At 34.7% G+C, this 26,628-nt stretch overlaps 1 protein-coding gene across 5 annotated transcripts in view; it reads right to left on the bottom strand.

The window, feature by feature from the left end:
* Positions 1–694: 694 nt before the first annotated feature.
* Positions 695–26,628, bottom strand: part of NCKAP1 (NCK associated protein 1) — a 98,804-nt gene continuing 72,870 nt past the window's right edge. For 4 of the 5 annotated variants that reach the window (XM_036420679.2, XM_036420680.2, XM_045575669.1 and 1 more), the window contains 11 exons: positions 25,383–25,601; positions 25,060–25,190; positions 24,681–24,778; positions 18,426–18,519; positions 14,870–14,952; positions 14,348–14,428; positions 7,778–7,871; positions 5,619–5,735; positions 4,924–5,033; positions 3,496–3,585; positions 695–1,610 (listed from right to left, as the gene is read on the bottom strand). In XM_036420679.2, the coding sequence (XP_036276572.1) occupies positions 1,494–1,610; positions 3,496–3,585; positions 4,924–5,033; positions 5,619–5,735; positions 7,778–7,871; positions 14,348–14,428; positions 14,870–14,952; positions 18,426–18,519; positions 24,681–24,778; positions 25,060–25,190; positions 25,383–25,601 (1,234 nt within the window). In that variant the 3' untranslated portion in view covers positions 695–1,493. The remainder of the gene's footprint in view (positions 1,611–3,495; positions 3,586–4,923; positions 5,034–5,618; positions 5,736–7,777; positions 7,872–14,347; positions 14,429–14,869; positions 14,953–18,425; positions 18,520–24,680; positions 24,779–25,059; positions 25,191–25,382; positions 25,602–26,628) is intronic. The other variant, XM_045575670.1, reaches the window with a different exon arrangement.

Here is a 26,628-nt window from a genome sequence, read left to right as displayed (position 1 = left end):
CTCTCGCAATCTGGCCTGAGGGACTCCCCGCCGCAAGTGCACAAATTTCATGCACCAGGCCCCTAATAGCATTATAACCTTGTGGCATCTCAATTTCATTTCATTCTATGTATCTGAACAAAGAAAAAGATAACTGAGGACACAGCAACTTTCTTTATCTTAACACAAGGTGCCAGTGTATACATAACAAACTGTGAACAACAGAAGCTCTGATACCAGAAACACAGTCTTTACAATACCAAAGAGCAAAACATCTGGTTAGCTTTTAAACGAAATGGGCAGCTTTGCCATCCATATCAACCACCAAGCAACAGGCCCTTGATGTCTTTCCCATTCATTACCAATGTAGTTCTCAACATTTTCACTAGTCCATGATCATTCCTTCTCCCCTCCCACATCCTTTCAAGTAACTCTGTCCATCTATCAGGTCACAGATACAATTAGCAAACTGATGTCACACAAGTTTCCTTTTAGTTCTGAATTTTTAAAAAAGTTATGTAATTTTATTTTCTAATTTTAATATTTTTCCAGTGGAATGTTTTTCAAAACATTTAAACATTTAATAGCTGACCTAGTGTCAAATGCTATATTTAGACATTTCTAAACTAAACTAAGCTTATTTTTAAACTAATACTTTCATATTATTGAATAAATTGCTAAGCATCCCAAATTAAAGAAGTCATTAAAAATGTGATACAGTCTAGTGTTTATTTTATGTTATGGCAGGTACACTTGATTTTCAAAAATTTAAAACATATAAAAAGTGGTTAGGGGCTAACATTTGTATCAACAGTTGATAGTGTTTAAGATTATTTATTATACAGCAGGGTACAATGGTAGTGTTAATGCCAATAGGGCACCATGGAAGTTAGTCTAAAAATTATCACTAGGCTTTATACAAGCAACAACATGTGTTGCTATTTTAGAATTCCAGGACATAATCTGCTTCTAATGCTAAGCAGTCCTTAAACATTTTTAATGTTATACAGTGTAATAGTATTTAGTTTGGCAAATGTTTCAAAATAAAGTAGAAATGTATTCATAACATCACAGAAATGCACATCCAGTTTTGTTTTCAATAAGAACCATAGGTACAGATCAGAACTCTTCCCTATATGAAATAATTTACACACAGATGAATGCTATATCACTATCTAAAATAATCACTAAATACAATTCTTTTTCTGAAATAAACAAGCAAAGGTTTTTTTCATTATCAAATATCAAAAACATAGAGATAATGCATAGTTTTCAAACAAATGATACTCTAAAATTATAGGAATTTCTGTGAATTCAGTGAATGTGCAACCTAAATCAACCAAGTATATTATAGTACAACTATATTAAGAAACCAATGATCAGAAAATACAACCATATGAAAAAAATTTATAATCCACAAAACTGTTTTTCAGGCCTGAAGGTAAAATAGCTCCACAGTTTACAGGTAAAACCCAGGCAACAAAAATGCGTGCTTGTCTTCAATAGCAGGTATTTTATGCAGAAGATGTAACACTTTGTTTGTAGACAGCATGGTATGCATTTCTCAGCAAGACATAAGGAAAACAAGATTCCAAAAGATCCATTGTCAGGAATGGGGATTCCTGCACAATCTGAAAAATTCCAAAATGCATTAGAATTCTAATTATTTATTAAGTGAACATTTACTGACAACTAATAACCATAATTTTACATTGTTACATTGTTCTCACTAGAAATAGACACAACTTATTTTCCCTTTACTTTAAAAACTGAAAGGTAAACCGAAGGACTTGTATGCATGCATATAAGCAAAACCAATGGACAAAAAACCCTGGGGAGGGAGAGCATATATGGGAGTAGGGGGGGGGGGGGGGTAAGATATGTACACATATAATACCTTAATAAAAAAAAAAAAGAAAGAAAGAAAATGCTGTAAGTAGTAAACAATAACAAAAAATAAAATAAAAACTGAAAGGTAAATGTGCCACAGTGAATGCTCTCAGAAATCAGTTAACCAATGGGAACATACTATGCACATTCATAGCCTTCAGCAATATCTCTATACTATCTAATAAAAGGGTAATATGCAAATTAACCATCACTCCATCACAAAGATGGTGGCACCCATAGCCACAAGATGGTGGTGACCAGTCCTCTCAGCTCCGCTGTGTCCCCCAGTCATGGGGGGAGATGGCCCCTGAGAGCGGGCAGCTTGGGTGGCCTGGTGGAATACTTGCTTAGTCGCCACAGCAACAAGGCAAGCGTTCCGCACCCGGCCGTGGAGAGCCTCTGGGCAGCGGGCGCAGTGGCCAGGCCTCGTAGAGAGCTACTGGCACACAGATTCATGCGCAGGGCTACAAGCATATATATAAAAGGCTAAAATGCAAGGTGTCCCCTCAGGAGTTCCACCGGGAGGCCAGGAATTCGATTGATTGCTATGACATGCGCTATGACCAGGGGGTGGTGCAGAATGCAGGAAGGCCCCAGCCGACAGCTGAAAGATCCTGATCGGCCCTGATCACTGGCCAGGCCTAGAGATCCTACCTGTGCACGAATTTTGTTTACCAGGTCTCTAATGTTAGACATAAAAGAGAATCCCAACATTTAAAATGGCCATATTTTGCCAAGACCGGTTTGGCTCAATGGATAGAGCGTCGGCTTGGGGACTGAAGGGTCCTGGGTTCGATCCCGGTCAAGGGCATGTACTTTGGTTGCGGGCATATCCCCAGGAGGGAGTGTGCAAGAGGCAGCTGATCGATGACTCTCTCTCATTGATGTTTCTAATTCTCTATCTCTTTCCCTTCCTCTCTGTACAAAATCAATAAAATATATTTAAAAAAAATAAAAAAAATAAAATGGCAATATTTTGAGGTCTAACTAGAGACCAAGACAAGGCTACAAAGCAATTAAACATCAAATCAACTATAATTAAGTGGTGAAAAGCTGTAAATTCTAGAGAAATTCAAAAGAGCAGAAAGATTAACATAGATCAGAGTAATCAGGAAAGTCTATCCATAAAAAGATTTGAGCTCTGAGGCATGCTGAATCACTAAGACAGACACAGACCTCTGCCAGTGAAGGAAATTATTCTCAGTGAGAAAAGAGCTTGTTCATGGTAGAAACAGGCCCAGCTGGTTCATGGAAGTATTATTGAGTATTATAAAAAATTATATTAAATGGGCAGAATGGAGTCAGACTACAAAAAACTAGAAGAGTTAAAACTACTACACTAGGAAAATATAAGACCTAACAAGTTAAAAAACTACAAAGAATACCTTATAGGTAATGCTAATCTTTTATTTTGTTGTTTTCTGATATGATTATCATATTGTGAAATACAGGTGATTGTCATTCTTTTTAGCAATTTTAGAAAGTATGTGATTTGTGTGGAGTGAGCACCAGGAATCAAAAAAGCACCTCAGCTCTTACTGTTATTTAATCACTAAAAGTCAAGAAAAGACTATCAAGAATGACTGGAACTTCTTTATTATCACTAAAAATTAAAATGAGACTTACCATATCTAGCAGTAAATAAACAGATTCTCTATTTCTTGTTGTTGTTTTGTCAGTCTCCTGGCCAATTTTCAGTAGACTGGAGGACGCAAGCTTAAAAGTTCACACACATTTAAATAAGTTTTTTTAAAATAAAATGCTCACCAGTTACTTGCTATTTTCAGTATGTTTGAACTTACAACAAATTTCAGTCACTCAGTTGCTTATATAATGAGCAACTAAATGACAAGATAAACGTAGATCTTTACATTCAAGCAATAATTTAGAACTATTAAATATAATAAAAGGGCAATATGCAAATTTACCCTAATGGCAGAACAACCTGGAACAACCTGTCACTATGACATGCACTAACCACCAGGGAGCAGATGATCAATGCAGGAGCTGCCCTCTGGTGGTCAGTGTGCTCCTACAAGGGGAGGTCCGCTCAGCCATAAGCCGGGGAGTGGGCCTAAGCTGGCAGGTGGACATCCCTGAGGGGTCTGAGACTGTAAGAGAGTGCAGGCCTGGCTGAAGGACCCCTCCTCCCCCGAGTGCACAAATTTTCATGCACCGGGACCCTAGTTAAGGCGTAAGCAGATACAAAAATGAACGTAATTCAATTTCTTATTGGTCTTTAAAACTGATATTTTTCAGGAAAAGAAATATTTTTTTATCTTTCTTATATTTGTATTAACCATATTAGTTCCCAATAAGAAAATTTCATACCAAGTTTGAATTAATGGGACATTAGGACATTAAGTTTCAAATAAAAGAAATACAAGAAATGAAAATAAAATTTCAATTTCAATAGTTTTTTTTTTAAACAGACATTATTTTCTCAAGTTAGTACTATAATTGCTTTAAATGTTTTAAAAATAAACTTTTCTAAGAAGCTAACATGACTTATAAGTTGAAAAGAAGCATTATTCTAGTGTTCATTATACCATGATTCATCTTTCCTTAAGTAAATATGGAAAAGCTACAATGATAAAGGAAAGAGAACTATAATATCATAGAAACTAGAGCTGTACTTCATCAGGCCAGAGTTAGCACAACGAGTCTCTTTTGGAAATAGTTTGTCACCATTAACAGTCTTTCTCCAAATAAATAAATATAAGAAAAATATATCCTTTTACACAGAACATCTTTCTTTGCCTCAATTTTCCTTTGTTTTGTTTTTCCCTTTTTAAACTCTAGACAAAATTCTAAGGTACTACAAACATCAGCTTTGAAAAAAGGTCATCCTGCAGAGTTCAAAAACTGGGAGACTTCTATGTCAAGGGGGAAAAATGCAAAACCAACTACTCCTTGATTTAATGCTCTGCCCTACCTGTTCTTCCTACCTTCCCCCCAAATTAGTTAATTAAGAGAATTTACTCTCTTATATCTCATAGTTATTTTAAATTTTCTTTATAAAATGTCCTAAGTTTTGCTACTGATAATACATACCGCCAGGAATTCTTTAAGACGATCTTCAATGCTTCCTTTGTGAATTGTAAACAAAGCTGCAGCAATCTGGTTGATGGCTTTGGCCAAGCAATGAATGTTGTTGCAATGCCCTGAGAAAGTGCAAATAGGTTTGTGGTTTCTGTGTGACCCACCAAATATCAAATAAGACAGAGCGCAGATCTTGAATGACTTCACAATCTACATAAATAGTGGCATGATTAAAAACAAGGCTGAGGCATAATCTGTCTTGCTCTCCTTTCACTTTCATGAAGACTAGTACTTTTAAAAATAACACAGCAAGTGAGCAACAAATGATTATGTCTGTATTAAACAAACAACTAAACCCTTAAAAGAAATCAGTTTTATAATGTCTTAGTCACTTAAAAAAAGAAATGCTTAGCTGCTTTACAAACATTTTCTTATCCAATCCTTAAAATAATCCTAAGAGTTAGATACTCCCTTCACCATCCATCCCTGCCACACATACATTCAAGCACCCATAAACTCACATAAACACATTTCCTATATCAGAAAATTGGGATTTAGAAAAAGAAATACCGACTATTCAGGTTACACAGCTAGTAAGTGGCAGAACTTAACCCACATTTTATTGTAAAAAATATTACTTTAAAAGTGTCTGACATATCAAAACTCTTAACTTTTCCATTGACAAAATAATTTTAGACCACAATTACCTTCTATAGCAGGGCTATACTGAGACATCACATTACTGGCCAGTGTTGGCAAAGAAACTGCCACAAAGACCATGAGGAGACAGGCAATTTTATATTCTTCTTCTGGACTTATGTTTTCTAAGGGAGAAAAATTAAAAATAAAACCAAGGTGTTTCTTCTAGATTAAAGAGTTGATCATCTAAATCAGAAAAGGCAAATTTAAAATTTTATATAAGGTATTTTACTTTGCCTCTACAGAACTGATCCCAGTTTTGTTACAAGAAATACAGAATGAATATAAACAATATATGTTACTACTGGCTATTATCAATTCCCCAGGCATATTTCAAAGACTGCTAATATTTTTAAATTATAAGGTTACAGGGCAAAAATATAATTAGGATAATTGAAACCCGAAATTTCCTTATTGAAAACTGATGATAAGCCGAGACCGGTTTGGCTCAATGGATAGAGCATTGGCTTGGGGACTGAAGGGACCCGGGTTCGATTCCGGTCAAGGGCATGTACCTCGGTTGCGGGCACATCCCCAGTAGGGGGTGTGCAAGAGGCAGCTGATCGATGACTCTCTCTCATGGATGTTTCTAACTCTCTATCTCTCTCCCTTCCTCTCTGTACAAAATCAATAAAATATATTTTTTTTAAAAAGAAAACTGATAAAATTATTTACAAGAAAATTCTATTTACTACAGTTTAGAAAATTTATCATCTTACAAAATCCTCAAATTTTTTTTTATCTAAAAGATATGAATGTAATTTGAAATGCACTATTTAAAAGGTATAAATGTGCAAAATGAACTGGATTTCCAACCTCTCCATCTTAGAAGACAGAAGGAACCAGTCATACATGAAAATAACTAGCTTTTAAGATATAACCCTTTCAAAAATATTTACTCTACTGTGAACCAAAATTGTGGATTATCTTGTACCTGGTAACTTCTAGTCATCCTACTATTCACCACCACATATAACTAAGAGCCAGAATATGTTTTTAAAATTTGGTTATAAAAAATACAGCTGTGGCAAATTAAGTAATAGTAGTAACTATCCATGTGACTATAATTAACATACTGCATGAATTACAAACATAAAGCAGTAGTAAATAAAAAAAATAACTGATGAATTCAGTCATACAGGCAAAGGACTAAGGAAGGGCATTTTAGTACCAGAAACAAATGAAATGTTATCCACTTTGTAGACAAATCTAGAAATATCTAGAGCATTCTGGGTACTACATTTCACAGGGCTGGCCTCAAAATCTTTTAAATGTTTAATATTACATAATAATACACAGAATCTTTATGGTTAGTAGCGCTAGTCCTATTTTTAAAAGGACACCCTTTTTCTAGGTATCATCTCCATTAGCATACAAATAAATATGGACATAAACATTTATTTTCCCACCTCAAAAAAACTTTCCCTTGGTTTTACTTCGGCCTCCAGCTACTATAATTTTATTTCTTTGCTCTTCTTTAAAGTAAAACTCTTTGAGAGTTTATCTCTAAATCCTTTTCTCTTATTCTCTCTTAAGCCCTTGCTAATCAGCGCTTTGCCCTAGAAATTCCATTGACACTGCATCACCCATTAATTCTACACAGCTGACCATTCCTTTTCCACTTTCCTGGAAGTTACTGTTTCCTGGTTTTTCTTATCCTTTACTGGTTCTTCCTTCCCCGTTTTTGTGGGGTTTTCCCCCCAGTAGTTCCTCCTCTTTTCTCTGAACTCCCAGGGCTCAGACTGCATCTACAACACTAAATAGATTTAGTAATCTAATCCAGTTTTATGACTTACATAATCTAATCTGTATGATGACTATGCTATAACTTAAGTTCCAAAATCTTTGTCTTTCTGTAACAGAGAGAGAGAGAGAGAGAGAGAGAGAGAGAGAGAGAGAGAGAGAGAGAGAAAGCTTGACATAAAGTAGGCATTTGAATAAACAGATTAAGTATCACATTTATATCTGTGTTGCTCTGGTAATTTTAACTAAGACTACTACCGTGTTTCCTCAAAAATAAGACATTCTCCGAAAATAAGACCTAGCGCATGAAAAGATAAGACATCCCCTGAAAATAAGACCTAGCACAACTTTGGGAGAAAAAATTAATATAAGACACTGTCTTATTTTCAGGGAAACAGGGTACATATTTACTAATGCATTTTACCTGATTTTTGTGAAGAAAGAGCTACAACAAGGGCAGGATCAATCTCACAAGGCAATCCAGCAGCTGATGATAACTCATATACATTCATTGCTACCTGAAAAAGATATAAGAATTACAGAGTAAGAAATATTCTAACAAATTTCTGAGAAATCTCACTTCAGTAAGAAAAGATATTTTGTTTAAATTAGAGTCTGCCTACAAGAACATGAGAGAATCTTGAAAACTTGCTTGAAGCAGGAGGTATAGCAAAACTAAGCTAAATTGAGTAGATGATTTAGTACTTTGTGGTATGTTGCTGCTGGTTATAACTTCCTACTATTAGCCAAACAAAACTCATATACTTTCTGTGGCAAATTCCAACAGAATCATTCTTAAGCTATTATTTTTCTTAGAAGCATGGATGTAAAATGTCAAGCCAAAAGAGATGAATAAATGAACAAAAGTGAATCAAAAGTATTGAACTTATGTTTATATTCACATTTATTGAGTGAAAAATTATATCATATCTATAATGTGATAAATTACTTACTATAACAGCATTAGAGAATACTGATTTAAAATCTGATCAAGGAATCTCTAATGACTAAAGTAATTTTTTTGGTATCATATATGGACTCCAAATACTTAAGATATTCTGGCTGTTCCACACCTATTAAAAACTACCTACATAATTGGTTACCTTTGATATTACAAAAAAGAAGTATAAGGTATGAAGTAAAACTTTATCTTAAAATACATAGAAATTTCCATGGATTAAGTTCTACATAAACACACAGGTTGTGATCCATTATTCACTCTACCCACAAAAATTAACTCAGAATTAACTATAAAATTCTTAGAAGAAAACATAGGCATAAATCTTTATGACTTTGGGTTAGGCAATGATTTTTTAGATAGAAGCAATAATAGAAAAAAAAATAGATAAACTGGATTTAAAAACTTTTGTTCTTCAGAGGACTCTATGAAGAAAATGAAATAAACCCACAGAAAAGATTTGCAAATCATGTAATCTATTAATGAACTTGTATCCAGAATGTATAAAGAACACTTACACCTCAAAATTAAAGACAAACAACCAATTTGAAAAATGAGCAAAAGTATCTGAATAGACATTTCTCGAAAGTATATAAACAGTCAGTACTTCTTACTGTAATTAAGAAGACAGATAGTAACAAGTACTGACGAGAATATAGAGAAAGTGAAACCACCACATACTGCTAGTGGAAATGCAAAATGATTCAGCCACTTTAAAACCAAGTTGGCAGTTTTCCAAAAGGATATAAAATAAAAAATAAAAAAATAAAAAAAACAGTTTCCATATGACACAGCAATTCCACTCCTGAAATAATACCCAAGAGAAATGAAAACATATGTCCATACAAACACTTGTACATGAATCTTGTTAGTAGCATTGTTTATAACAGCCTAAAAGTGAAAACAATCCAAATGCTAATCAATTTAAATGAATGGATAAATAAACTATTGTATACAGTCAGGCAATGGAATATTATTTGGCAACAAAAAATGAAATAGTGTCCAGCTGCAGCAGCTCAGTTGTTGAGTAGCAACCTATGAATCAGGAGGTCACGGTTTGATTCCCGGTCAGGACACATATTAAAAGTTTGCTTAAATTTAAGCACAATTATATCAGGAGCTAAGAGAATTGGATGGTTACACAGAATACTAATTAGTATTCTCAGGACCTGCACACCAGGGTCTTCTCAAGGACTAATTTGTCTTTAATATTTTCTTAACATTTTTCTACAATGTTTCCACTTAAAAAAATAATTTTGGCTCAACAGTGTGGTTTAGTGGTTGGGCATTGATCTATGAACTAAGGTTTGATTCCTGGTCTGGGCACATGCCTGGGTTGCAGGCTTGATCCCCAGTGTGGGGCGTGCAGGAAGCTGATCAATGATTGTCTCTCATCATTGATATTTCTCTCTCCCTCTCCCTTCCTTTCTGAAATCAATAGAAAATATATTTTTAAAAAAACACAAGGCAGGTAGATGTGAAAATGCACACAGATCTGGTTATCTCATAGGAAGTGCATGTGAAAGAGAGGGGTAGAGTTAAGAATAGAGTGGGAGCTGAAACAGGTTTGGCTCAGTAGATAGAGCATCAGACTGAGGACTGAAAGGTCCCAGGTTCAATTCTGGTCAAGGGCATGTGCCTTGGTTGAAGGCACATCCCTGGTGGGGGGTGTGCAGGAGGCAGCTGGTCGATGTTTCTTTCTCATCGATGTTTCTAACTCTCTATCCTTCTCCCTTCCTCTATATAAAAAAATCAATAAAATATATATATTTTTAAAAATAGAGTGGGAAAAAGAAGGAGCAAATGCTAGATAAGATTTAAATTTGAGAAAAGACTCGTGTCATACTAGAGTTTAGAGAACCTTTTTAAATCTGTGTTTTTCAAAATATGTGCAACTGAAAACAACCATTCTAAGAAACATACAAGCTTAAAAGGCACAAGTATGAGCTGACATGTTACTTATTATCGGGTCTAGTAATAATTAATGTCGTTTTTAAACATTCGTTTAAAATCTTGCTTGGCGTTGACTTGTATTGACATAACCTTCAAACACGTGGTATCTACAAAACGTGTGAAGTACAATTAACAAGTTTTGCTTGAAAAAGTTTGTGTTTGGTTTGGTTTTTGTTGCCAAACTAGGGCTAAGAAGATGGCGGATGAAGAGCATATTCGGCACTGCATGCTTTACGAGTTCCAATTAGGAAGAAAAGCAAGTGAGGCTGCAAAAAACATCTGTAGTGCTCTTGGTCAAGATGCAGTTAGCGCCAGAAAATGCCAGCGTTGGTTTGAGAAATTTCGCGAGGGAAATTTTTCGTTAGATGACAAGAGTGGTCGAGGCCGTGTGTCCAATTTTGATCAAGAAGCTCTTCAAGTTCTTTTGGTGCAAAATCCTCAAATTACCCAACAAGAGCTTGCGACAACTTTAAATTGTTCACAAAAAACAATTTCCAATCAATTGCGTGCACTTGGCAAAGTCCAAAAGTTTGGAAAATGGGTTCCTCATGAGTTGACCGACAACAACCGTAATCAAAGAGTCACAATTTGCAGTTCGCTCCTCTCTCGTCGAAACCGTTTGCCGTTTTTAGAGCAAATTGTTACCGGAGATGAAGAATGGGTGCTGTATATTAATTTGAAAAGGCAGCCTCAATGGTTGGACAAAAATGAGGCTCCGCAGCCCACGCCAAAACCTGACTTGCATGCGAAAAAAGTGATGCTGTGTGTTTGGTGGAATTTTAAAGGAATTCTTCATTATGAACTTTTACCATCTAACCAAACCATTACAAGTGCAGTGTATAGTGCCCAATTGGAAAGGTTAGCCCAAGCTTTAAGAGAAAAAGAACCCGCGCTGATTAATCGGAAGGGCGTAATTCTTCACCACGATAACACACGACCGCATACTGCAAGAATCACTGCTCAGGAGAAACCAAGATGGCGGCATAGGATAGACACCCGAATGCAGCCTACCACAACAAATTTGAATTTAGAACTGAAAAACAGGGGAGGCATTGCCCTGAAGCGCCAGACGGCTGGCTGAGAGGAGGCTCTGCCATTTGGGAAGGAGAGAGAAGACACACTGAACCTCAGGAACTGTGAAGGTGCCGAGAACTGTGTGCGCGAAAAGGCGCTGGCTTAATCCCAGTGCGGAGAGGAAGGGCCGGACCGAGATTGCTGCTGGCTTACTCCCTGCACACAGAGAGGGCGGGCCGGGCTGAGTTCGCTACTGGCTTACTCCTGGCGCGGAGAGGGCGAACAGCTAACGCGGCTGGCTTTCTTGTCCGAGAGGAAAACAGAATCACCCTATTGCTCTGATAAACGGCCCCAGACAGGGAGAGGCCAGACTGTCAGGCAGTGGGCAGAGATCTCTTGGAGGTGTGTGAAGCCAGGGGCCATGACTGCGGGACTTGGGGAGGAGCCGAAGGGAAAACAAAGTTTGTCTGCACCAACTAGAGACTCCGCCCTACCTGTGGCTGAGCACAGAAGCTCTCCCAGAGGCTGGCTTTCTCTAAGGAGGGACTTGCAGGAATACAAAGGTTGTCTGCGCCTTTACCAAAGAGGTGCGCGCACGCCTGCAACCAATCTTCCAAAACTCTCCACGAACAGGACTTTTCTAAGGCGAGACTGACAGCAAACCAAAGATTGTCTGCGCCACCCCGAGACCCCGCCCTATTCAAGCAGAGTACGGAAACCCTCCTAACTGAGACACTGCTGATCCTCACAGCCAATTGGCTTGGAGATCAACGCTTCCCAGTGATACCAACAATAAGCAAGGCTTAACAACAAGACTGCACACACAGCCCACAAAGGGCTACACCAAGACTGTCCACTGCAGGTAACTGGGAAGGCTGTGCTACTGGGCTCTACCAGAACACCTAGCACACAAAGCTATTCCATCAAATCAGGAAAACAACTAAAATGCAGACAAGAAGAAGGACACAAAGGAAGGAGATGGAGGAAAAGAAAAGATTGGACATTGAGTTCAAAACTACAGTTATAAGGTTATTCAACAATATCCTAAAAAAGGCCGATAAAATAAATGAGACCTATGAGGATATGAAAAGGGAGCAACTAGAAATAATAAGGGATCAACAAGAAATGAAGAAAACATTGTCTGAAATAAAAAATATTATACAAAGTCCTAAAAACAGACTGGAAGATCGCAAGAATCAAGACAAAGATTTAGAACACAAAGAGTCAGAGGACACTCCTCTGCAGAAGGGAGAAGATAAGAGAATCCAGAAAGTTGAAGATAGTGTAAGAAACCTCTGGGACAATTTCAAGCGAACCAACATCAGAATTATGGGGATTCCAGAAGAGAGAGAGCAAGATACCGAAAGAGTACTAGAAGAAATAGTGACAGAAAACTTCCCCCACCTGGGGAAAGAAATAGACTTACAAGTCCAGGAAGCCCGCAGAACCCCAAACAAAAGGAATCCAAGGAGGACCACACCAAGACATATCATAATTAAAATTCCAAGAGCAAAAGACAAAGAGAGAATATTAAAAGCAGCAAGAGAAAGCAGGTAGTGACCTATAAAGGAGCACCCATAAGATTGTCAGCTGATTTCTCAACAGAAACCATGCAGGCCAGACGGGAATGGCAAGAAATATTCAAGGTGATGAATAACAAGAACCTACAGCCAAAAATAATCTAACCAGCAAAGCTATCACTCAGAATCAAAGGACAGATAAAGAGCTTCACAAATAAAAAAAAGCTAAAAGAGTTCATCACCACCAAACCAGAATTATATGAATTGCTGAAGGAGGTTATTTAGGAAGAAGAAGAAGATAAAGATAAAAATATGATCAACAAATATGTAGCTATCAACAAGTGAATCTAAAAACCAAGGGAATTTAAAAATCTGATGAACAATATTAACTGTTGAATATAATAGAATCAGAGGTATGGAAGGGGAGTGGACTGACGATTCTCAGGGAAAAGGGGAGTGGGGGTGCGGGATGAGACTGAACAAAAACTGTGCACCTATGGATGAGGACAATGGGGGATGGGAAAAGGACAGAGGGTGGGGTGGGAACCTGGTGAAGGGGAGCAATTGAGGGGGGGAAGAGGATCACATTTGTAATAATTTGAACAATAAAGATTTATTTAATAAAAAAAAAAAAAGAAAAAAAAAGAAGAAGAAAAAAAGAATCACTGCTGAAAAACTGTGCCAGTTGGAATGGGAAGTTCTCCCTCAACCTGAATATTCTCCTGATATTGCCCCTTCCGATTACCATTTGTTTCGTTCTTTGCAAAACTTTCTTCTTAGAAAAAAATTTAATAATGAATGCCTCAAAAATGCATTGACCGAATTTTTTGCATCAAAATCACAAGAATTTTACAACAGATGGATTAAAATGCTTCCTGAGCGCTGGGCACAAGTAGTAGAAAACAACGGCAACTATATTGTTGATTAAATTTTGTTGTATTGTTTAAATAAATTCGATTTAAAAAAGTATTAGAAAACGACATTAATTATTACTAGACCTAATACAATAGATGTGTCATCCTAATAAATCAGTGGTTGGACTTCATGACCAATACACTTTCAAAATAAAAATTGTGAAATTCACTTAAGGCTACCAACCTCACATCTTATATTTATTAAGAACAAGATATTTTAAAAATTAAAATTTACATAGCCTACAATTAATATTCTAAGATTTTTTTAACATCAATTTAAAAAACTGACTGGATTTTTCTTTACTTTATTTAAAACAAAACAACTCTTATTATCTCGTCTTCCTTATTTAGCTCATGACTGTGTATAAACAGTTATCAGTTTAAAGGAAAAAAGATCAATATTGATCCATTTTTACATTAGTACAGATGATCAAGAAAGATTAACTTTCAAAATGCCTGCTTATTATTTTGGTGCTTAGCTTTCAAAGATGCATTTTCAAAGGCAAGCATGCTAATTAATCACTCTAAAATAGAAACTTTACTATACAATTGTAGATTTACTAAATTCTATTTCATATGTAACTGAAATATATTTCATTTTAGAAACTATAAAATCCAAATAAAAATTTTATTACCTTCATATCAGTTTCCCTTGGAATGTGGTCCTTGAAATCTTCAATTGAACTTACAAGAAAAGGAATGTGGTAGGACAAGACCTACACAGGACAACAAAAAAGAACACAGCATTATTTTTAAAAGACGATCTCTAGATTTATGAAATATTACCATTCAATTACTTCTAGTTTTCATAGAAATCATTTTCTTTCTCTATTGTCATGTAATTTTCAGTACTAAGATACACAGAAATGAAATGCATGTATTCAATGCCAAACTGAATACAGGCAAATGGAAAATGCTTTAGTGAAAAGTTGAAAAGTACCTCAATATCCAGGCAAGTTATACCCCTTGAATTTCAATACCAAAACAAAAAAAGTTTAAGTATCTTTAATTTCTACATACTTTATTTTAGATGAATACAAGAACTGAAACTTGAATTATATTATTGCCTACTATAAATTTAAAGAGTAACTTTTAATTTCTGGAAAATTAAAAAGGATTATATGAATACAGGATATGTACTTATAATGGTTTCTTACATCTCTAAGTGCTTCTTGTGCCAATGAGCGGAAGGATAAAATTACACCAATTATTGTCATCCTCTTCAAGACACTGTCAACAGCTAAATGTGAAGGAAGGGGAGTAAAGAAGAACATGAATTAGATTCTTTCTTAACCTTGAAGAAAACTCTTAGTCATAAAATTCCCATGATAAAAGGCACAATTAGTAGCATTTTACTATAACAAATGATTAAAGAGGCAAATGTATTGAAAGCTGATATGAAAATTAACTATAGTTTACTGCAAATGGAATATATCCTTCAAAATGGTTTAGATAGGTCACCAGACTCTTGAAAAAAATCATATGTTGAAATTCTAACTCCCAAAGGTGATGGTATTAGAAGGTAGGACCTTTGGAAGGTGCTCAAGCCATGAGGTGGAATCCTAATGAATTCAATTAGTGCCTTTATAAGAAACAACAGAATGATATCCCTAACCCCTTACATCATGTGAAAATTCACTGAGAAATCTGCAACCCTGAAGATCCTCGCATGACTATGCTGGCACCATTATCTTGGACTTCCACAGCTGTGATAAATAAATTTCTGTTGTTTATAAACTACTCAGTCTATAGTGTTTTGGTTTAGAAGTTCAAATGAGTAAGACACATCCCAAGGAACTCATATTAGAGCAATGGCTATGGGGTCTTGACCAGGCAAGCAAAAGATAGTGGGAGACAGGACAGAAAATGGACAGAAAACCATCCAAATAATGGCTTCTGAACACTATGCTAAAGTAGTTTATACTATCCTTCAAGCAATGTGTGGATTATTTAGGGTTTTCAAAAATATAAACAATGATATGAAAAGAAGTATGTTTAAAAATATGACTCTGAATGTCAGAGACAGGTTAGAAAGTGAAGACTGAATGCATGTTAAGTAGCCATGACTGGCCCTGGCCAGTGAGGCTCAGTTGGTTGGAGCATCATCCTGTACACCAAAATGTTATCAGTTCCATCCCTGGTCAGGGCATATGCCCAGATGCAGGCTAGATCCCAGATTGGGGGGCAAATAGACCAATCTTCTTCTCTCACATCGATATTTCTCTCTCTCCCTCTACCTTCCTCTCTCTCTAAAAATCAATAAAAAAATAAAATAAAATAAAAAAGCCATGACTGTAGTTCATGATAAAGCCTTAAACAAGAACCACAGGAGCAGATTTGGGATTTAAAAGGTGGAATCTGAAGTAGGAGTTAAAAGCTCAAACACCTACAGCAAGGAACATAAAATGATGAAGTAGACAAGGTGAAAGAATAGTGAGTGGGAAAGACTAGAAAAAAATTTCTAAAGACAATAACTGCAGATTAATTGCAGCCAATCACTGCCATGTGGAGAAATACTGCCCATTATTAAACTTGCTCAGGTCACATAATTAGAAAGCCAAAACTGAAAATTACTTACAGACTGCCTTTCAATTCAGAGCTACTTTTTAATAAATAATATTGCTTTTTCTTTTTAAGGATGTTTGTTGACTGTGAAAATCAAGCTATTATAAAAGTACATCAACTTCTGGACATGGATAAAAAAAAGCATGAAGGTAGAGGTCAAAGATAAAAGAGCAATCTGAAAAATAGTTCAACTGAAAAGGTAGCTTTCTCTGTTTCCCTGAATAAGGTACGCTTAAACAGATTTTTTTTTTTCAAATTCCAAAAATATATTTAATAAATTATATTTAAAGATAAATTTGATATATATGGGTATTAAAACAATTTATCTTTTGATTTTGGCCAATTACACAGGTCATGAATCACCACTATTATAGACAATATTCAAGCAAACAGAATCTAGGTAAAGGATGATGAATTTTATTTTGAAACCTATAAATTCTGGTTGGAATTTTAACAAATTCTATGTTGTTTCAATTCCACAAATCAGAGAGTTAAACTATCAGTAAACAGGCATTGAACAGCGCAGTAGCTTAGTTTTATCTAACCAGATGCTCTTTATTAGCAGAATATTAACTAGGGTGAAGGCTAGTTGGGTGTTCAAATGAGTATTATTAAATAGGCAAACATAAAAAATACAAAAATGTTAAGTATAAACAAAAAAAGACTAGAAAATACAAGTACATAGTAAGAGATCAAATAGATATTTAATAATTTCTTGCTAAAAATGTATTCAGTCTCCTCTTCCTATAATGTTACCAAGTCAATTTTTTTTATTTAATTTCATTTTTTAAGTATCAAACAGTAAACCTGACTTTTTACCCCTTTCAGTATACAGCTCTAGAAAAAATAATTAACGTGTATATTTGTGTTATCAACATCATCACCACTATGATGAACAGTTCCCAACCTAAAATAACCCCTCATTGCTTTCTATTTATAGTTCTGGCAACCACTGATCTATTTATTCTACAAGGCAAACTGCAGTGTAATTTTATGCTAAGTTTATATTTTAAAAGCAAGATAAGATACCTTAATAAAATTTGACATAGTTGTAAAACATTTAAAAGAAAAATATCAAAGGCAAAGTAAGTAAAGCACATGAATGGATTACTTTTTTCAAATTTTCTTAAGGATTACTTTTTATTTGGGAAAATACACTTTCTGGTTTTCTCAAATGCAAAGACTTTTTTTAGAATTTCACTAATTTTCTAATGTTGGGAAGTCTTAAATGAATCAAAAGAAGCATGACTTTAAAGTAATTTAAAATTATAACTTTAAGTTCAAGTATAAAAAGCAAGTGAAAATAAAATTAATCCAAGTTTATCTAAAATAGTTATTGGGCTAAACATACTTAAAGATTCACTCTTATTTCACAATATACCTCCCACAAAAGACTCAATGTCAACTGTCAAAAAGACATTAAAATGGATTTTTTTTAAAGGTATATACTCAGATTTTCACGTAATGAAATTTTTTTTCTAGTCTTTCCCACTACTAGTTAGCAATAAAATGGAATAAATTACTGACTCACTTAACACAGATGGGTAAATCTCAAAAACACGCTAACGTCAGACACAGAAAGAGTATGGCTTAGTTTATATAAAATTCTGGAATAGCATATTTAATCTGTAGTGATAGAAATCAGGTAAGTCCTCTGTATTGGGGGCTGGGATGATCACTGACTATACAGAGGAGACTCTGAGGTGGTGGGACTGTTTTACGTCTTGATTACAATAGTGACTACATAGATGAATGCGTTTGTCACAATCCATCACACAGTTCACTGAAGCATGTGTATCTTATTATATGTAAATTGTACCTTAATCAAATTGATTTTTAGAAAGTGACAGACTCAAAAGTTAATTCTCCTTTAATCTAAATTAATATAGATTTACTGTATTCAATTTAACGGGTTCACGAACAGTTAATATTAAAAGTATTTGACACACTGTACTAAGAATACAGTAAAAAAAAATTGTGAAACAGATACTTACAAAGATCCTTTGATTTAAAATTTTTCTAGTTCTCTTCAGAAGCTAAAGAGTACTTATTCATAATTTATTACTATATTTATGTTTATAAATTTTAAGCAAAAGCTAAATACTTTAGTCTTCTTAATGCTTCTAAAAAGTATTAGAAGTTACCCACATGATAATCTTTTAAAGAGTGCAGCCATCTGGTCTGGTTTGTCAAAGCTGGTCCTCATTTGTGTTAGCACATCAACATTCTCCACCACAAGTTTCTAAAAAAAAGAAAGAAAGATCCCAGGTCAGGCATGAGATCTCCTTGTGTTAATGAGATAAGAACATGTGGGAAATACATTTCAGAAAATCCAGATGTTCTATACCAGTGTTTCCCAAACTTCTCTCATGATGAGAATCACCTGGTGGAGTTGTTAAAATACAGATTCCTGAATCCCAACTAGGAAGTGCTAACCTAGAATTTTTGGGAACATATAGGTAAAATTGTATACTAACTTAGTACTTCCTAGTTGGGATTCAGGAATCTGTAGTTTAACAACTCCACCAGGTGATTCTCATCGTGAGAGAAGTTTGGGAAACACTGCTATATTTTTGTTGTTTTAATAAAGGAATCTTAAAATTATTTACATAAGCTTAATGTTTTCTTGCGTTTGCAAATTCAAGAAGAGGAATCCAGGAAAAAAGCCATAAAGATAAGTAGCAGGATAAAGGATTATCTTATCCTTAGACACAGAACAGCATCAATAATAAAAAGCAGACACAGAAGTGGATAGAGAGAGCAATAAATTCCACAAAAACAACAACTGACCAAAGATAGCCTAGAGTTCACTGCTGGATATACAAAATCAGAAGGACAATAACTTGTTAGGGTATGGTACCACTTCAAGGAGATTATAATAAATCAATATTTTCCAACACAAATTATCAAATGGAAGGGCCAACTATGTACCTTCTCTTTCAAAGACCATCAAGAGAAAAGGAAAGAGAATAGAAAAAAAAGAAGGGATATAAATAAGGGAAGGGAGTGAAGGATAACTATTCCAGAAAATCTCATAAAAGAACATTTTGCTTAAAAGAAACACTGGAAAGTAATTTGGTTTAAAATTTACAACTACCGTAAGACAAATGTAATTAATTTGAAAAATAACAGATAAATGTATTTGGAAAGCTTAGATATATGTATTTGAAATATGCAGAGATGAAGCCTGGATTTGGATATATGTAATTATAAATACATATATTCAGGCTTCACCCCTGCATATTTAATTCAGCAGGTCTAGCTGCAAAGATATAGCAAGCATACTATTCAAGTGCCATAGCGGTTCTGTTACAAGCCAAGGGCTGATGACATCTGATTTGAGGGGAAAAAGAAAAACTATACAGAAAATCTATAAAACTCATTTTTCCTATACTCATATGCATTTGGTTTAGGTTTCTTGATATTACTTCAGATTATTTCTCTTTATGCTCCCCACCAAATGTTCTGCTTCAGTCACATTTATCTGCTAAATTCAAGTTCTATAGTCTCTAATTAGAATGCCTGCTCTTTCAGGGGCCAATACCATACTTGTCTCATCCTAAAACTTGATTCAACCAATATATGTTCAGACTAAATGCCCAACCCTGACACTGCTCATGCACCTTAAACAAATATCTCATCCGTGAATCAAAGACACCACTGAATTTTAAATTCACCATTACCTTATGTGCCACTAAGAAAAAAATAACCACTCTACCAATTAAACTTAAATGTTTTCTAATTATCTGACTATAAGATACACACAATTTCAGAAATATAGGATAATTGTATTACAGAATTAATAAATTATAGTATATATTTAATAGTAAAAATACTGTTATCATTTTTAAGCTCCTGTACGAGGCAATTTACAAACAATCTCAAATGAGGGAGAGAATATTCTAATTTTACAACAGAGAGAACTAAGGCTCAGAGAAGTTACATAACTTGACCAAAGTGGCAAAGATTTTAAGTGGCAAAATTGGAATCTGAATATAGGTATGCTTGATTTAAAAATCCATCCCTTTACGGCCGAGACCGGTTTGGCTCAATGGATAGAGCGTCGGCTTGGGGACTGATGGGTCCCGGGTTCGATTCCGGTCAAGGGCATGTACCTTGGTTGCGGGCATATCCCCAGCAGGGGGTGTGCAGGAGGCAGCTGATCGATGACTCTCTCTCATCGATGTTTCTAACTCTCTATCTCTCTCCCTTCCTATCTGTACAAAATCAATAAAATATATTTTTAAAAATCCATCCCTTTAAACACTAAAGAAATGGTTTCCAATCTTCAGTGTATATAAGAATGATCTAGAGAACTAAAACAGATATTGCTGGGTCCCAGCACCACACGTTCTGATTCAGCAGGTATGAAATGGAACCAAAAATGGTGCATTTTTAAAAAGTGCCAAGGTAATGCTGCTGATGAGCTGGGGAAAATTATTTTAAAGCCATTAACCTAAAGCACTTGTTAGAACATTACTCTATTTAATTCTCTACATATTTAAAGCCATTGATAATATCAATGGTGAATGAACTGAACACTGGAAGTAATACTAGGAATTACCAACTAAATGGTTTATAAAAGGAACTGAGACAAATCACATGAAAGCAATCAAGAATACTAAAAAGAAAAAAAGGTTTTCTATAAAAAAAGAAAGGGCCTTGGGGGTAATGGGGGAATAAGGACACATATGTAATACCTTAATCAATAAAGAAATTTTTTAAAAAAGTTAAAGTATTGACACAATTCATATTTCAATTTCCTACTTCATTTAGAAGAAGAAAAAAAAATCTACTAGGGCTCCATGAAGAACTAAAAGAACTCATCTGTAAAATGCCAAAACAATTCTTTTGGCAAGGTTGGAAGAATAAATTGACTCGACGGGCACAACTCCAAATACAACAGCCCAAGAATTTTAGTAGAAAGAAGACTGGTTGTTTTCTTCTCCAGAAAGTAACAAACATGTTTTGCCACAAGTACACATGCATAGTGTTGACTATGTCTGACACATGATTTATTCACAACCATTAAATATAAAGCACTACTTTTTTATTGGCACACAACTTTACTGTTTGAAACAAAAAGGTCCTCAGCTGCAACAATTAAAGCCATCCATAAGATGAAGATGTAGGCACGTAATATTTAGTTTGTCAATTTAGAAAATAAAAGCTAAGAAATTATAGAATGATCTTTAAATATTTTAATTCCCTCAAAAACATTTTATGTACCAATTTCAAACAGATTAAAATGCTATTAGAGGTATGATCATACTCTAATATAAGTATGGGCTACAATGTCATCCGAGAGATATTTGATAATATTAAGAAAAAAAATCTAAATGTTCATATCCTTTAAGTTATTTTCAAAATTTTCCTAAAGAAATGCTCAAATATGCCCCAACCAGTTTGGCTCAGTGGACAAGAGTGTCGACCTGCGGACTGAAGGGTCCCAGGTTTGATTACGGTCAAGGGCATGTACCTTGGTTGCGGGCACATTCCCAGTGGGAGGTGTGCAGGAAGCAGCTGACCGATGTTTCTCTCATCAATGTTTCTAGGTCTCTATCCCTCTCCCTTCCTCTCTGTAAAATAAATAAATAAATAAATAAATAAATAAATAAATAAATAAATAAATAAATAAAATTTTTAAAATATATTTTTTAAATGCTCAAATAAGTATGTAAAGTAGTTTGGAAGTGCTGGTTAAATATAGAGAATTCTCTCCCTCTCTCAATCTCTCCAGCAATTTTGTCAGGAGACAACCCAGAAATGAAAGGCCCATAGAATGTCAGCCTGGTGGATGGCCCTGCTGGAATATGCTGATGCTGCGGAAGTGGCACAAGTAGCAGAGGGCGGGTGGGCAGGTGTGCATCACTCACAACAAAAGTTTTAAACATGTGAACTGTGATTTTGTCAAAGGTAGTCTCTGCCTCTTTTTTTTTTTAATGTATTTTATTGATTTTTTACAGAGAGGAAAAGAGAGTTAGAAATATCGATCAGCTGCCTCTTGCACACTCTCTACTGGGGATGTGCCCACAACCAAGGTACATGCCCTTGACTGGAATCAAACCTAGGTTCTTTCAGTCCGCAAGCTAATGCTCTATCCATTGAGCCAAACCGGTTAGGGCAGTCTCTGCCTCTTGATGTAAGAATAAGGACCAATCAAAAATTACTATTTAGCCCTAGCCAGGTAACTCGAGAGTGTATTAACCATACACCAAGTTTGCACATTCAATCCCAGTCAGGGCACATACAAGAATCAACCAATGAAAGCAAAAATGTTGTTGTTGTTATTTTTCTCTCTCTCTCAAATTAGTAAATAAAAAATAATTTTAATTACTATTTAGATATCGTGATTGACCAGGCTGCTTCATTTTCAAAAAGACCAGAACATTCAGCTAGGAAAACGTAATATATGTTCCTGCCTCAGATAGGGTGGGTTAGATGACTGCTTAGGACCCTTTCGTTTCTAACAGTACAGCAGCACCGTACCAGTGTAAAGCTCTAGAGCTAGATAAGACTATATAGGTTCAAACTCTAGTTTCTCCACTTTAAGCATGTGAGCCTGGACAAGTTAATCCTTCTTGTTTTCACTTTTCTAATTTGTAAAACGGGGAGAATTCCAGTTTCAATCATTTAAAGGAGTTAATAATATGTATGTTTAAAGTTTATAAAAGTCCTAGAACAAATTATAGAAGCAAATAATATGTATGTTTAAAGTTTATAAAAGTCCTAAAACAAAGAGTCAGAAAGAAAGACATTTTTATTTATGCATCCAACAGATATTTAACAAGCATTTACAATGTGTTGAAAACTAATTTAGCACCAAGATTTTAGGAGAATTAAAGGTTTTACTCTAGTGAGACTGGCATTAGCAAATACATAAGGGAGGTCCAAGTAAGATACACATAAAATTGGACAAAGAGAATAAAAAGTGATGATTGCTATTTTTAAAAGTGTGGTCAAGGAAGGATATTCTGATATGACATTTGAAAAATACAGGAATGTTATGAGAAGGCAATCTTAGGCATTATCTCTGTGAAGAGTATCTGAGGTGACACAACAAGCAGGCCAAGTAGGCTGGAGGAGTAAAGAAGGTCAGGAAAAGCGCAGGCCGGGTCCTACAGAGGCCTCGAGGACTGTTAAGGACATTGGTGTCTCTGAACTCTCACAGATAGGAATATAGAAAGATCCAAATAGGCTAATTTTTATTACTTCATCACAATACTCAAGCTACTACCTTTAATGACAAAGAATCACTAAAAATGCTAACAATTCTGAAAGTACCTATTTATACAGTTGAAATAGAAAATAATAGGCAAAAGTAAAATTACTGGGCCACAATTCTTCTATTATCTCATACTAAAAGGAACATAAAGTAAACTGAAAATTAGAAATTTGTTACCCGAGAACAAAATAGAAGAGAGATAATGTATTTACAAGGGAATGAGTCTAATAAATGAGAAATATTGCTTGTAAAAAACTGAAATTTGCATTGCAATGTTTGTATGTTTAAAAACATAGTATAAAGTCTGTGTATTTAAAACCCACATTATAAAGTATCTAAAAGCTGACTTCTATATAAGAATTGTAAAACATTCTTTTAAAAAATAACAATGAGAAAATAATGACATGATGAATACCAAAGTAATATTTATTCAGTACTTATTGTGTGTCAGGCAGCATGCTAAGTATTCAAGCAATTGACATATATTAATTAGCTCATATAATTAGCTCATATAATTGTATGTTTAAACTTTGCCCAAAGTCAAAGTGCACAATTAACAGGATGAATTCCAGGATAGCCAGACTTGAAAACTTGAGTCTTTAACTACGGGTTAATATTGCCCCTTTTTTAGTCACACTGACTCTTGCCATCTATTTTATTCGCTCAGCAAAATAGTTATCAACCTTGCAGGAACTGAATTATCCTATAGGTTTGCTCAATTTTCAGTAAATCAGATTACTATTTGTAAAACAGAACAAAACAAAGATGCTATTAAAAGACCATGCTAGGCCCCACTGGCATGGCTCAATGGTTGAGTATTGACTTATGAACCAAGAGGTCACAGTTCAATTCCCAGTCAGGGCATATGCCCAGATTTCAGGCTCAATTCCCAGTGTACGGCATGTAGGAGGCAACCAATCACTGATGTTTCTATCTCTCTGATGTTTCTATCTCTCTCTCCCTCTCCCTTCCTCTCTGAAATCAATAAAAATATATTTTTAAAAGGTACTTCAAGACCTTAAAAAAAAAAAGACCATGCTAATGCTATAATTTCATTTACATATGAGAACTTTCATGTCAGGTTAAAGAAATTAACATTCTAGGCTTGCTGCTCATTTTCTTGAAATGTTTTTTTGGAATTTGTGTTTATAAGCTAAAATTAATAAAGACTACATTACCTTAAGTTCAGCAACTTGTGATGAAATATGCCACATAAGGCTTTCACTTAGGAACTTCATACCATATGGGCCTAGCAGTTCTGATAATGACCTCATTTCTGAAAGGAAATGCAATTACTTTTATACTTTGACAAAGCAAATACTTTAAGAAAATAAACATTAACAAATTGAGACATTACAGTATAGAAGCAAATTACACCTGAGAAGTCTCTAGAGTAAAAAAACAAACAAACAAAAAAACACAAATGCAAAAATAAGTCTGAAATATAATGTATGACTTTGTATATAATTGAATGAAAATAGTCATAATAGAATCAAAAGCCAAAAAGAATTGTTTCTTCATTCTCTAAAACATGTGAAAAAAACAAGTATTATTCACCTGATATGTCAGAATACTCCTCTGCATTGAATGTTAATTCATTTTCTGTAGGTAAGTTCACAAAAGCTTTCATTGCAGGGAAATAAGCTATATGACCATTGCTGACTTGTCTTAATAAAGTTTCCAAATACCTAAGAAGAAAAGTAAATTTATAACCAGGAGGAACTATTTAATTCAAAATGTATTATGCCATATATTCCTGAATATAATTTTAAGTTGGCTGATAATATGAACGAGAATTTTTCCATAAAAAAATAATTTTCCCAAGTAGTTCATTACAAGGAAACATTGTATCAATCCAAATTTTCAGATGCGTTCCTTACCAATTTGTGTATAAACTTGTAATGGTTGGCTCTCCATGACTGTCTAAATGTTGTGTTTGCTGAAGAAGAACATTATTAAATACTCTTGTAATATCTATTTGCACATAGTTTTCTATCGACTGCAGTACAGTCATATATGCTCTTACACTTGTTAAAAGCTCTGATGGTTTTGCAATTTCTTGTGTGGCTTGATTATACATAGTCATTCCAACAATTGACCTGAGATAAAGAAAAAACAACAACAACAACCATAAGAAGAAAAGAGTTCTGACTTTTGCATTTATAAATATAGGCCATTCAACCTACTAATCTTTAATATCAAATAAGCAATAAAATTTTAAATACAATTTGTTACAAAACCATGAAATTACTATCATCTTCCAAAGAAACAATCTAAACAAACAATGACTACCTAAAAACTACAATGAAATGGTAATGAAATGATTTAAAAATTCTAAAGACATCAGTAATAAAATGATTTAAGGATAAATCCCTTTGACATAATACATTATAGCAAGTACAGTGGACTATTTTTCATAGCTTGAATTCATTTGGCATTATGTGCCACTAGTTTTTTTTAAGTTTTATACATATCACCAGTAGCTTTCATATTTAACAACCCTACTATGCAGTTATTATTACTACCATTTCACAGATTAAAAAAAAACCCAAAACACCACACACACACACACACACACACACACACACACACACTAAGGTTCAGAACTGACCAAGGTCACTTTGTTTGAAATTGGTGGATGTAAGGTTTGGCACCCTTTCTGTCTAACTTAGTGCTGCCTCTTAACAAAATGTGCTATAGTCAAAACAAGGCAACAAACAGAAAATTTCATTGTTCTTTAATTACTTGTAGCACATAAACACAGTTCAATTTAGTTTATATCCCAAGACACTGCATAAATCTAAAAAAGAAAGACAAATTTTGAAAATACTTTCTTTCCTAAATGATCTTTTCCTACATTGGCCACCCTTATTTCACCTTCATTAAAAATCACTAAGTATTAGATTTGTCAAGTTCTTAACCTGTATTTGTAAGGAAGTATTCAATATAATAGACAAACCTCAATGCTATTAACAGTCCAAGGAGATTAACTCAAGATAAAAATGCTATCCTTGCAATATGGCCCCTAAGTCCTAAGATTGTGCTCAAGTGAAGTGTTCAACTAAAATCATCAACTAATCAAGCTATATGCGGTGGCATAAAAATCCTTTCCTAGGTCAACAAGTT

The sequence above is a fragment of the Pipistrellus kuhlii genome, unplaced genomic scaffold, assembly GCF_014108245.1.
Source record: "Pipistrellus kuhlii isolate mPipKuh1 unplaced genomic scaffold, mPipKuh1.p scaffold_m20_p_7, whole genome shotgun sequence".
NCBI lineage: Eukaryota > Metazoa > Chordata > Mammalia > Chiroptera > Vespertilionidae > Pipistrellus > Pipistrellus kuhlii.
This window is presented reverse-complemented; position numbering and strand designations above follow the sequence as displayed.